Source organism: Cydia strobilella, chromosome 15, assembly GCF_947568885.1.
Source record: "Cydia strobilella chromosome 15, ilCydStro3.1, whole genome shotgun sequence".
Lineage (NCBI taxonomy): Eukaryota > Metazoa > Arthropoda > Insecta > Lepidoptera > Tortricidae > Cydia > Cydia strobilella.
Window position 1 is genome coordinate 13,411,486 of NC_086055.1, and position 14,325 is coordinate 13,425,810.

Here is a 14,325-nt window from a genome sequence, read left to right on the forward strand (position 1 = left end):
TTTAAGTACTGAACATTAGACGGCAAATCAACAATAGTAGATTGTTAACCAAGGGATGAAATGGTGCCTTTCACCAGAGTTAAACACTACTTTTCATTTCGAAAACGAGAAAAGTAAAATACACGTGTATTAAAAAAAGATTAAGTATAAGCTTACTTAAAGGATACTTCAATTACCTAACAATTTAGGTAAAAGTATCATTATCAATAATGGGTAGTTAATATCAAAATGGAAATTGTCCAACGACAAACGAAACGAAACGACGATTAAAACGAAATTTTAATTGCTATTCGTAAAAAAAGTACTTGAAATGTAAAATGCTCTAGTGCAGAAACGTATCACTTTCTGCACAATTCATAGAACAACAGGGACCCACTTTCAGAGCATGAGAAATGAATATATTTTTGATACTTTATGTCGTAGTACCGGTAGTCGTAGATACCAGTTTCGGTCACCATAAAATCTTGTATATTCATTATCTACTTATATGTGCTTGATAAGCAAACAAGTTCACAAATCGGTTACATTTTAAAGCAAGGTATGACCATACAGATTAGTGTTACGTATAATCCTTTTTTGCATTTCGATGCGTGTGCATTGCGATATTTATTGTTATTATTACACTTTTTATTAGTACACACTTTTATTTGGCTTCACTGTAATGCGTGTAGTGTACCTTTGTATACCTTTGTATATATGTATAGTGCTTCAAATCTTGTAACTAAAATTTGAAACACTTCAGTTGAAATTTAGAGCACTATATATCGTAATTCCGGTAACAATGCAATAATATGCTAACATGGAGGTGATCTGATGATGCAGCTGGTAGGTAGCTAAAGGAACTCCTCGATGGAAAAACACAAACACATTAAGTTTAGGCTCATTGTCAGCAATAAAAGTGTGTCACAAAAAAAATATTCGACAGTTACCTGTTGACTATTTGTGACAATAGGGTATTTAAGTACTATGTATGTTATGTATATGTAGTTGTTTAAAAATTGCATAACTTGATTACTGTCATTAGAAAACCAAGCAAGTTAATAAATTACATACAGTGGTAGGTACTACGTAAACGAAATTAATAACTAGCTTAAATCTAAAATAGGCCCTTGAGGCATTGTACCAAGGATGCTGGCGGCATTTACTCGCTGTATCGCAATGCTGATACGAGTGATACGTTGTGCGAGGAAGCCGCCAGCTCTCCGGTCACCAGTTACGTCAACCAGACGCTTCGCGATTTCATGTTAGTAGTAGTAGTAGTTGATTGAATGCAATTAAAACACACACTATAACCACAGGGCGGACACGCTATACATCAAAAATCACTTGCGTTTCTATATGTGAACGGCACGTCTGTACCTACATGCGGCATGCGTCATTGTGTGAGTAAGTTGCTTAAAAACGGTACTGAGCGGCCGGCAAACGGCCGTCAATCTGCTGTCGCGGGGCGAGGTAATTCGAGTCTGGGCGGGGCGGTGCGTGGCCGTTCTGTATGATAATACTATTACTTATTCTGTGCTATAACAGTGAGTAAATTGAATGCAATATAATTGCGATAATACACACTTACCTACACCAATTATTGGATTCAAATACACGCTACATTACCAAAAATAATAATATACTCTGTAATGACTGTAAGTATACAAAATATATGCACCTAGTTAAAAATGTCTGAGGCATATTTTGCCTTAAGTTACCCGCACCTTTTTATCTGATTCATTAAGTACCTAGGAACCTAGCCTAGTTGGCAACTGTCAACTGTAATTGCTTCCAAACATAAGTTTTAAAATATATATGCATCAGCTACACTGAGTTAACAGGTAAGGTGCTAATATCATCCTACTCTCATCATACTGAATTCCGTAAAGGGCATGTAAATACGCATTTACATAATGAAGGGTGAGGTCGAATGAAGTCAAGTTCGCGTTTTGTCATCGGTCAATAATGCTATACGTATATCAAGTGAAGGAAGCGAAAGCAAAAGAGGTATGTCAAAGAGGTATGTGGAAATCCGTGGTCTCTCTCTGCCTACCCCTCCGGGAAATAGGCGTGATTATATGTATGTATGTGTATGTATGTATATTATAAATGCGAAAGTGTGTCTGTCTGTCTGTCTGTTACCTCTTCGCGCTTAAACCGCTAAACCGTTTTAGTTGACATTTGGTACAGATATCTCTGGTACAGATATCTAAGTTTGAGTCTCGGGGAAGGACATAGGATAGTTTTTATCCCAGAACACACCCTTGAAGAGGCTGAAAAGGGGGGTGGAAGTTTAGATGGGGAATCAATAAAAAACAGATTGGATAAAAATAAGCTCTCCAAATTACTTATTCCACGCAGACGGAATCGCGGGCAAAAGCTAGTCTCTTATATTTTTCCAGTCCCACTACATCAAACTCCGTAATTTTTCCATCTGCGACCATCGACAAAAGAAACGAAGGTAAATTTGGAAATTATTCAGTTTATCGAATATTAACAGTGTATTATAATATGATAATAATATGTTGGAGGCCGGTTGCGCAAGCGCACCATGTATAAACTGTATAAAGGAGACAGATGTGTCGGAAGAGGCATTAGGCAGGACAACGCCACCATGAGGTCTCTAGTAAGTATTCATTAAATAATATCTTAAGATTCCCCGGCAAGCTCGGCCGAATTGCACCTTCCCATACAAACGCAGTTCCGCTCTCATTTTAAAACTACGTGTTGGATTGTAATGAACTTTTGCACATACAATGACATGAGGCATATCTAGGTCTGTAATTAGTTTATATAGCTCCAGTTTATAAAACAAACGAAATAGAGCAAAAATTAATTTTGTATGAAAAACTTAAATTCGCTGTATTTTTTTAACTTTGGTATCTGAAGCTACATAAACTAATTACAGACATAGATATACCTTATCCTAATGTAAGTACAAAGTTTCAGAGTGATCTAGCTAGTCGTTTTAAAATGAGAGCGGAACTACGTTCGTATGGAGAACCGAGCTTGAGAACCCTTAAGATACAGTTAACTGTCAATTTTACTTAATTACTTAATTTTATGGCACATTGTATAAAGACCAAGAATAAATAGAATAATTTATAATTCGTATTATAAAATTCAATTAAACAATATTCAACTTCATATACAATATTAGGCGACCAAGCAAAGTTGGCAGCGATTTTGATAGCCCAGACTGTGCAAGTGTTATTTAAACGTCATAATTTCATAGAAGTTTGATGAAAACTCAAGATTATTTTAACGAATTTTAGTATATTTTGGTAACACTTTTCAATTAACATTTCAAGATCACTTTACCCATAAATCTTACCTAACTAACCATTTAATGACTTTTCAGATAGCAATATGCGTTCTACTGGTGACCGCATCAGGGGAGAGGGTGAAACGTGGTGCTAGCGGCTGGCATAGCTCCCCTAGCTACGGCACCAGCTATGGCAGCTACGGAAGCGGGTACGGCACCAGCTATGCCGGCAGCTCTGGCTGGTCGTCTCCAGCCATATCCTCTCCGATTATTTCGTCTGGGATCTCTTCCGGATGGTCCGCCCCAATTTCCTCTCCCGTATCTTCATACTCTCTAGCACCCGCCATCTCTGCACCAATTTCTGCACCGATCTCTATTCCATCAGCTCCCATTTCGAGCTACGCACCAGCTTTCAGTTCTAGTCCTTGCGGTAGTCTCGGATGCGGTCATTCAGCACCCGTTAGTTATTCTGCACCCATTAGCCATTCCGCACCCATAAGTTATTCTGCACCCATTAGCTATTCCGCGCCCATTAGTTATTCTGCACCCATTAGTTATTCTGCGCCCATTATAAGCCATGCACCCATTAGCCACAGCCCTTGCGGAGGCGGTGGTTGCCACCCCCCCATCATCATCCATAAGCCCAGCTGTGGGGGTTACGGATGCGGCGGCCGTCGCTACGTCACCGCCAAAAAAGTGGTACACGTACAGAAAGCGATCACCGTTCCTAAAGTGGTTCATGTCACCAAATACGTTTCGGTACCGAAAGTGGTGACGTATAAAAAATCAGTGGGCCATTATGGCGGGAGAAGCTACGGGGGATGGTGGTGATGTGTTTATTTTTTAAATCTAGTCAAAGTGCTTTACTATTAAGACTTGCTCACAACAGTTTAATAAGAATCAAATTATTATACTTGTGTTTAACTGATATTTTAATATGTGATACTCATTATATTGTATTTTCGTCCTTATTTTTGAATTATACGTGTTTATTTACAAAAGTTTCTTATTATTTTCCCTGATATTCATAATTTAATACTGTTTAATAAAAGGAACATAGACGTGTAGATGAATCGTGTTTTTGCAAATAGCTTTTCGTCAGGAGTCAAAACAAGTCGAGAAGAAAACATTGTACATCTATATCTCTATCGCTTCGTCTGTTATCATTGTAATGATTAAAATTGCATGACGAAATATAACGAAACGTTAAATTTATGTTCTAAAATAATGAAACATTTTTGGCTAATTATTAATTTAATAAAACAAAACGCAAACGACAACCCGTTGATGTCTATTGTATGTATAGGAAAATCATAAGTATTTGGATATTTTTTACCTCTATAACATAGAATATATACGTAATATTAATAATATTTAGGTGTCGGCAGAAATCCTATAGGATGGTACACACACATATACATAGAGTGCTAATTGAAAAGGTAAAGACAGTATATTATTTAAGTAGGCATATAAAGTGAGAATGATAATCTTACCATATACACTACTGAATACAGTAGGTATTTCCTAACTTACACTTGCACCGTAATTAAAATTTAATCTTTTAACCGGTTTTTTAAATGGCCTAATTTTTTATTTCCAAAAGAAGTAGTAACCATGTCCATGAGATCAATATCGTCGCAATTGTAGCGTCACATTGACAGATGTCGCATGAGCTTATGAAACGTAATGTGACACTTTACATATGTGGCGTAAAGTTTCACACATGGAGACTATATAAAGAAGCCAAATCTCTATGTATGAAAAGTGTCCATCAAAAAACAGTAATTAGGCGGCGCTACCATACACCGAAATACTACCAAAAACAACCTACGTAATTTGGTCGGGTTATTTGTTGCGTTATATGGTTCATGTTATACTCATGTCCTAGAGCCTAACTAGCGCCACCGGAGAGATTAGGAACTATTATTTAAAGCGGAAAGCGGTCACTTTTGTAACAATACTGCCATAAGAGATTGGCATCCTTTCTATACCATCCATATTTCACATTACTATCGGTGGACCTATGCCCCGGCCACATACTCGACGAGTGGCATGGGAAGTTGAAACAATTGTCTACGAATACCATTCACGACCTCTAGGTAAATTCCAATTTAGCGCGAAAATTTAAAACTGACAACTGATAAAACTTTATGTACAGCGTATTGTACACTGGGCGTTAATCTGAATTCTAAAGTCCGGGCAGTTATGCTAAGTGTCACTTTGTACAATGAATTGCATTGTGCGGCACGAGGTTAAGTAACTGCGTCTATTTATTTGGAAACAGCAAAGTTAAATATTATTTTTAGACGTGACTTTAAAACCAGAGCAGCTGCAGCTAAATTGCGAGATATCACTAAAGTGCATTACATGTTGCACGCGTTGCATCTTGTGCAATACGCGTAAAACATTGCACCGTCCAACATCATTCTTTATGATTTTAATCCTTCATTATTTACACTGATACCTCCTAATTTACTACAACCTTATAAAAACATCCAAATTAAATGCTACAGAATTTGAGGATGCAGTAAATTTTATTGTAATGTTTGATTTTACGATGGTAATGTCAATAAGAACTAATGATAAGGCACCAAAATTCGGTTTTAATTGTAGGTATTTATAAATGCGAAAGTAACTGTATGTCTGTTACCTCTTCACGCCCTCACCGCTTAACCGATTTATATGAAATTTTGTATGCCCGTGGATGGAAATAGGATAGTTTTAATCAATCTTCGTCATCATCCCACGCAGACGAAGTCGCGTGAGAAGCTAGTGATAAATAAGCCGATTTGACAATAACCGCAGGCGCAATTATACACTTTTATTAATTACGGCACCGATGCGACTGCAGCAGTAATGCTGCCGACTGGATTACTACAGGAAATGTCGAATTGACTGCATTGAGTATTGATTTATTATTACTATAAAGACGACATACCAAACAATTAAATTATCGCAATCACAACCTGTACCTCGCGACCAAAACGTCGTAAGTGCCGTAAAATTCATGGTCGCGAAATTGACGCTCCGCTTCTATAGTTTGATGCCAAAACAGCAGCAACTCATGGCGCGAAATATGGGTTCACTGTGCCGGTTCTAACGTTAGTAATAATAGTTCAATGGTTAACTGCAGCAATAAACTCGGCATATTGTCGTGCATTGCCGCTGCAAATGTCAATAAACCAACATTGATTTGACATGTGTAGCAGCAATTTAGTTGTAATACTGCAGCAGTAACACTGGTTCAGTCCAAATCCAAATGTTACCTTTAAGTTTGTACATTTCCGTGTCTCACCCAAGCTCAATTTTTTTTGCATTTTTCATTTATTTCAAAACTTAACGCATGCGTGTTTGCTTGTTACTGTAAAAATATTTTAATACTAATTAGGACTTAATTGAGAAGTCAAAGTTAGCCACCAATATTCCAATACTGCGGGTTAAGCACGGCCGCATTTATATCGCCTGTTACCATGCCTGTCACGTTCTAACAAGTACGTAAGTGCGAAAGTGACAGGCATAGTGACAGGCGATAAAAATGGAACCATGGTGCTACCGCTGCCTACCATAACTCCCAAAGGCCACAACACGCTCTAGTATCGCGTGGTCTATTATGCATGATTAGTGATTTCGAAACGACGCACGACGATCTCAAGACTGTTTCCGAACTGGAGGCCGATATTATTCCATTTTGTTACCGTGCATCCCGCTCATACTTTTATATTAGTGCGAGCGAAATATACTGCGGCGCAAACGATTGACATCTAAAGAGTAGGCACCCCTCATAAAAATGTCTTTACCTAATACCAATACGAGAGACGAACGATTTACGAACGCTGGATTTGCGGCGATTTTATACGACTCGTCTCGGATTAAATAATAATTGCTCTTTCACCACTTTTTTTTTACTTAACATATTCCAAATACAAGCAATATAAACAACAAACAATAAAATTAGGCCTTAAAGTAAAAATTACATACTAACCTTAAAAATAAACTGTAAATATTATTAATTTATTATTAATACGGATTTACTTACTGTTTAAATTTAAATTTACTTATTTATTTAGTTATTTAAAAACACTATTTAAGTCATGAATCTAGTTATAAATAACTGGATCGGTCATGAGGGGCGGGGGGAAATGACCGAACGGGATACTCTTATCAAATATATATATCCTCTTTGGTCTTATGTATCTTTCAGTAGGAGTAGCAGAGAAAGCGCTATTATTGTTTGTCCTTGTCACAGTCTTACATTTTTTATAAATGTGAGACCGTAAATTTAGTATGGTTTATGGTGGGCTACAAATCTTCTCGACCAATCATATTGTCGCATTGCGTATGTTTTATTCCTCACGGGCGCACGCGTATAGCTGATCTATGTAATGCAAAGTCTATGATAAATACTGAAACGTTTTTAAAGTTTTTATTTAATTACGTGGAGTTTTTCGAAATCCATGATTTTTAGCTTATAGTAATGTTTCAATCCCACATTTATGTATATCAATAAAGACAATACACGATTAATATATATATACGCCTTACATGCCCAACTTAAATCAACTTTAATTTAAACAATGAACTTTAATAGTTTAAAGAAAAGGTCAATAGCACCGACCTTGTACCGATTCCTTGTTTACTCGTACATTCCTTATTATTTTAATACGCATTCATGACAAGTTCAGAAAGTGTAAATAACACCATTACCAAACACTTTACGTAGTTATCGTTAAAATTATGCTTAAAGACGTATATTTTTATTAACGGAGCCAAATGATTCTTAAACAACTGCTTAATTGTATAATAATCGGTTCGATTTTCAATTAAACGGCATTGTTTAATTTTTTTACTGGTTTTAAAAAAGGAAGGGAGGAAGTTCTTATTTCGTTGTATTCTTTCTTATATATGTATGATATTCGATTTCAGAAGAGGGCTATATTTGTGGTATTTTCTATAAAAAGGGACCTTATTGTCGATGGCGCTTACGCCATTATTAACGATGCTCCGATATAAATACTATTGTATTTATTGCCGCGCGACGCTGTGCGGCGTAAGCGCCATCGACAATAAGGTCCCTTTTCATAGAAAATGACCCATTTTATAATGGCATAAGTCTAGGAGGATATAACCAACGGAGACGTCACGTCTGTAATTTGCCGTACAAAAAAGTCTGCCAATTTTTGCGGGGGATGGGAACGTCAAATGTATAAACCTCAAAATAGCCATGTCAGATAAACGTCAGTCCATACATTGTGTATGACCATTTTCCGACTATTTTCGACAAAGGGGAACGCCTGTTAATGGCTACTCCGTTTGGTTATATCCTCCTAGGGCATAAGTACATCGGGGTTTTCGGGGTCATCGATTAATTTGTCAAAGTAATTCCTGGTTTTCTTATCACAATGGCAACTCCTACTAAGGCTCCGCCTACATATGCTACCCCATTGTTATCAAGTCAGGATCCGATCATGGGATAAGGGAGAAATTCAGGGACCTCTTCAAATATCCACTCGGGCGGCAAAGCGATATTTAAAATTTTCGCCTTGAGGCGGCAAGTTTTCAATATTAAAAATATATTATAAATGATAAAGATCAGACTAGAGGGAACTGCGTTCGACGTGTTGCCTCCCTGTCACACTTATGTACGAATTTACTATTGCGACAGAGAACGTGGTTCGCGGTAGGCCCTCAGGTTATTTTTCTGTTAACAACATTATTTAACAAAACTCTTGGCTGTATCAGATTTATCGTGAGAAAAGTTAACCGACCACCAACCAAGTGAAGGATCTTGATGGTAAGTGTATGAATTGTATGGTCGTACGCTGACCGTGGGAAGGCTCCCTACACGTTGAAGGGCGTAGGAATTTTCAAATACGTAGGTATGTGTCTCTCTCTAATTTTCATAACAATAATACTACGTAATTTTCATAATAATAATACGTAATAACATGACATTAAAGCTCTCCAAGGGGCCTCTACGTGTTGGATCTATATCCCCACGCAAGCCTATCAAAAGACCGGGATTTATAGGCCCGTGAAATCCGAGGAGATACAAATAATACGTAATAATATTACGTAACGTATAGAAAAATAATAAAGTTTAGTAATCTATATATATATATATATATATGTAGAAAATAGTTGTAAAAGTGAATTGCAAAAAAAAGTGCATAGTTAAGGACCTGTATTTAGTACCACAATAGCCGTTTCTATTTACCTAAGTTATATGCATGAAAGCGTGTTAGCATATGCTATAGACTTATTATTATGTGTACGAGTAATACAATTTACATATACTTAGTTAATTTTCGTAACACAATGGAATTAACTTATGACTAATTAGATCCTTTCTTAACTAGTATGCTTAACCACAAGTTATAAAAACAAATAAAAAAACAGTACTAGCATGTTGTAACTATGCGTGCTTGCTTAGTATAATAAATAATGATCATCGCATAATGCAGCATGGATTGTCATTAATCATTATTATGTATTTAATTTAGTTTGTAAACAAATCGTGCCCTTGAACTCGTTTATATACTCTGCCGTGAGCCAATACCGATTATGTGGTCAAAATATTCATTCATAAGGTATTTTAAAACTATTTTACTGGCCGAAAGACAACATTACGGATATTGCAATAAGGTTTAATTTTATTTGAAGGTTTCAATCAAGATGAGTTAGTGGTAAAGATACCATATGGTTCAATATGTCAATAATGATGAATGAATGAGCTTTTTTTTGCAAATTTCAGTTACAATAATAAAGTGTGAAATTTCTATGAGAATATGGTGTTTGTATTTGTAATGACACTCCCTCACTTCTATTAAAGTTGGTGCAATTTAGATTAGACTTACTCTACCTACTAATTTATTATTGACCCATCTTTACCCTTTTAATTACGTAATGTACCTTAATCAATTATATAGGCACTCTTTTTAAATTTTTCCAAACCAAAATCATTAAGAAGGTTGAATTCAGTAGTTGCGCTTCAATGGATTGAAAGTATTTAGATCAGTACGGTTTTTACTCACTATTATTTTTAGTCGCTTTTGGCGACATGTTTCGGATTCTTTGGGAATCCTTCCTCAGGCACGAGTGTCCGCGGCGTCTGTACGTCGTGCGGCGGTTGTATGTCTCACGATAGTTTAAGTGCGATGGATTGAAAGTAGATTGAAACCTTTCTCGAAATTAGAAAAAGTATGTAAGTTCAGACCTCATTCTGTAGGTACTTTGTAGTGCAAAAATCAGCAAAATTTGTGAGTTTAAATTTGCCTCGTTTGTGCCTAAAATAGTAGTACCTAATTTATGTCTATTTCTTGCATGAAAATATTTAGCACACCCATAGGACTAACACACACACACACACACACACACACACACACACATACAGGATGCTTTATGACTCATAAAGCACACCCCTTCCAATCATTTACAGGCGATTTGTAAAGAGGTGTTTATTTTACAATATGTTTTATGTACTTTATCAGTTATTTGAAAGTAACATATACAGGATGTCCTTATAGCCATTGGACAAAGCCGAAATAAACATATGCATTAGGGTATTTATAATCAGTATACCAAGTATCATAATAACCGGTGTAGCTGTTACGAAGAAATTTAACAAATTACGATTTTTTACTTTGGAGCAGCCTGTATGTGTTAGTAGCTCCTGAGGTAAATAGTATGAAACCTTCTTCGACCTTATTGATTATCTTCTTTATTTATGACATTAATAAGATTCTGACTTTTGACAAATGTCATCGTTGCCGCACATTTTCGAACAAGTTGTCAAAAACACTGCCAACAAAAAGAAACGTACTGTACAGAAACGTACTGTACATTACGTTTCTTTTTGTTGTCGATCATTGGAATACATTTTTGTTTGAAAATTTATTTTATTATCTTTTGTTCTAATTAAAAAATACTAACGTTAGAGCATTCCTGAGCAGTAACCCTACGTGGGATTTCAGGGTTTGTCCAATGGCTAAGGTATATACAGGATATAACTTCTCCATACTTGAACCCAAGTAGCCAAAACGTTTCATTGGCCATACTTTTAACGATGTGACTGTATTACTCGTACCGATCTAATTAAAATTGCGCAAGACACCCTGCGCATATCTTATGATCCATCTCCTAAACTCACATCTGTCTCCATTCTACACTCTTAAAAGTAACTGTAATCTGCAGAAAATAGAGCTTACATTTCAATACGTCGTTGAAGGTAGATGCGAGGTTGAGTAAGTGATAGTCGGATTTGCAAAATGACCGAGGCCTCGAATGTATATTCCTATATAAGGAGGGGGCGAGATGGTCATAGCATCAGTTGCTCGGTGTCTTCTGGCTACCATACCAACATGAAATCTTTCGTAAGTTTCAACATTAACATCATACAGTGGATTTGAACGTACTGGCAAATAATATAGAAGTTGCTTGTGACTGGATTCAATTCAACGTGGTAAAACGAAGCGCCACGAAATTGTGAAAAGCTTTTGAGTACCTATTAAAACATGCAATAATGTGAACAAGACAAAAAAAATGTTCTCGACAGATTCTAAACTAAATTACTTATATTATGACTAGTAAAAATCCATTCCCTTTATAGATCATGTGAGATTTCCTGTCTCACAGGAGCTGTAGACTGGACCCTGTCTCCTTGAGTTTTGCTAATTTAAAGGTTAACTACTGTCCTTTGCTATATTTATGCTTGATCACATTTCCCAAAATCAACCTTTTCTCTACCTTTAGGCTTGCGTTGTCCTTCTCGCGGCCGCCGCTATGGCCGCCCCCGGCACACAGGGTCAGCGCGACAAGCGCGGCTACCTGTCCGGCTGGTCGTCGCTGGACCACCACGACTACAGTCTGGACTACGCGCCCGCCGTCTCCTACAGCCTGCACGAGCCGCTCCACAGCCTGAGCATCGCGCCTGCGCACAAGATCGTGTCCTACGACAAGGTCATCCATGAGCCTAAGGTCAGTTCCTAACGATGGGTGTGATCACTACTCCACCGCGCATTAAAACAGTACGACAACTTTGTACCTACTCGCACTTTAGTGAGCTGAGACAATTAAATGAGTGTTCAAATGATATTGTTATTATTCACTTATTATGGTGAGTGAGTTTATCTATAAGGTTCAGTTAAATACTTTTTGCTAGCCTAATGTTGAGTTTTATTCAAGTGTTTCAAAACTTGTTCAGAACTTTAGACAAGAAATGATTTCAAACTGAAATTCGAAGCAAAAGCTTCTGACTCTTCTGAGGCAACTCTATTCTCATTTTAGAATTTTCCCGATTGCACCTGAAAATTGAAAGAGTTACAGTCTTCACTTTTTACAAATAGTACTGATCAGATACTATGGAAATCCAATTATAAAATAACCTTGTTTTTCCTTAGATCGTGGAGGTAAAGAAAATAGTCTCCGTCCCGAAGGTGGTGACCGTGCCCAGGGTCGTCTCCGTCTCCAAGATCGTGGAAGAGCCCCACATTTCCTACAGTAACATCGGATCCCACAGCAGCTTCGGATCCTACGGCAGTATCGGATCCATCGGATCCCACGGCAGCATCGGATCCCTTGGCAGCATCGGATCCCATGGCTGGTGGTGAACAACCAACTAATTATAGGACAATTTAATATATTACGTTTAATTTAGCTTTTGTCTTTCTTCTCCTTTCCTCCTGCAGGCTTTCCTAGTGGCGTTAGCAGCCCGGGCTCGCTTTGACAACATTATCCCATAAATTGGCGTACCTAAACAATGACTTCACCTTTTTAGCACATCTTGATTCAAAGCTTGATACGAACTAGACGTGCTTTTAGATCATGGTACAATCAGCATCAAATACGTAGGAATAATGACATATTGCGATATTATTTGTTCACTTTGGTCTGTCAGATGTTGATTGTATAGTCAGCATCAGTATTTACGACGAATAATTTTCCAATTAGAGATAAATCTGAACAGTCCTTATTCAAAATTATTTGCTACCTATATACAGTCTAATTCTACACTATCAGAGACATGTCTCTTTTTTATTAAGCTATTAGAGAATACTTTTGGCACGCGTAGTCTTTTCCGTTACTTTTGATTCTGACTGTGTGTGATATTTAGTGAATTTTCGTATATGAAGAAATCTGGGAAAGTGCAAAACTAAGTATTCGACAAAGAAAAAGAAACCGCAAATCCCTAAAAGTTACATGTGATAAGCACATGACTTCAAACTTCAACTTCAAACTTCAAAAATTTATTGAATATACATAGTTTAACATATTTTTTTGCATGCTTGTAAGTTTTAGATCTATAGAACTAGTATTTTTATCCATTTTATTTAATGGAGGTACACCCAGCCGAAAAATTGAATGGCTACTTTATAAATGAATTCGTTCATAATGCGACCCATGCATAATATCTACAGCTTGATGTCCATACAATTGTATATTATACTAAGCGTTATACCTAGGTACAATATTAAGAAAACATTTTTAAGGCTTGACAAACTCTTGACAAAACAATCTTGTCTGAATGAAAGTCCGAAATCCTTCATACTAAAGAGATCCCATAAGGCATAATCAACGCTTATTACCATAATTACGATTCTCTATTAGTGGTTATCTAATTCTGGTCTAAACCACTAGTTATTGCAATAAGATAGGCTGTAGTTTAACTTAACAGCCAGTTTAAATCGTTCTAAATAATAAAATATAGCCTTGTGCTGGTATCACTTGCATATTTCAACATGTTAGCACTTTTATTGACCACGGTTACCTTGGGTTTGAGGAAAAGGATGAGATTAAATAATATTTTTTTATTACACCATGAGTACCAAAAACGGCCCCGTCCCTTTTGATGATTATGATACCTAACCTACCTTACGTAATTAGGTACCTAAGTAGCTAAAGGGTATCTAAGAATATTCAGAATTGTCTAAAGTGCCGTTAAAAGAAAACATTCACAAAGTGTCATGCGGATGTCAACTGCAACTGCGTTTCTGTTGCAATATTGATGCGAGTTCTGTCACTGTCAATTTCCTTGATACAAAGATACCAATGAGTGACCGATTGAACGTTCAAATCGCGGCAGT

General features: G+C 36.8%; 1 protein-coding gene across 1 annotated transcript; it reads left to right on the plus strand.

The window, feature by feature from the left end:
* The first annotated feature begins 11,530 nt into the window (after positions 1-11,530).
* On the plus strand, positions 11,531-12,898 carry LOC134747749 (uncharacterized). The gene is made up of 4 exons (XM_063682374.1): positions 11,531-11,616; positions 11,996-12,220; positions 12,643-12,804; positions 12,841-12,898. The coding sequence occupies exons 1-4, from the start codon at positions 11,605-11,607 to the stop codon at positions 12,850-12,852; spliced, it is 411 nt and encodes a 136-aa protein (XP_063538444.1). The 5' UTR covers positions 11,531-11,604; the 3' UTR covers positions 12,853-12,898.
* Positions 12,899-14,325: the final 1,427 nt, after the last annotated feature.

What these genes read in the sequence shown, in the direction of transcription:
- LOC134747749 (XM_063682374.1), top strand. An exon ending in AGGTCATCCATGAGCCTAAG is followed by an intron (nt 12,221 to 12,642) that starts GTCAGTTCCTAA and finishes GTTTTTCCTTAG; the next exon opens with ATCGTGGAGGTAAAGAAAAT.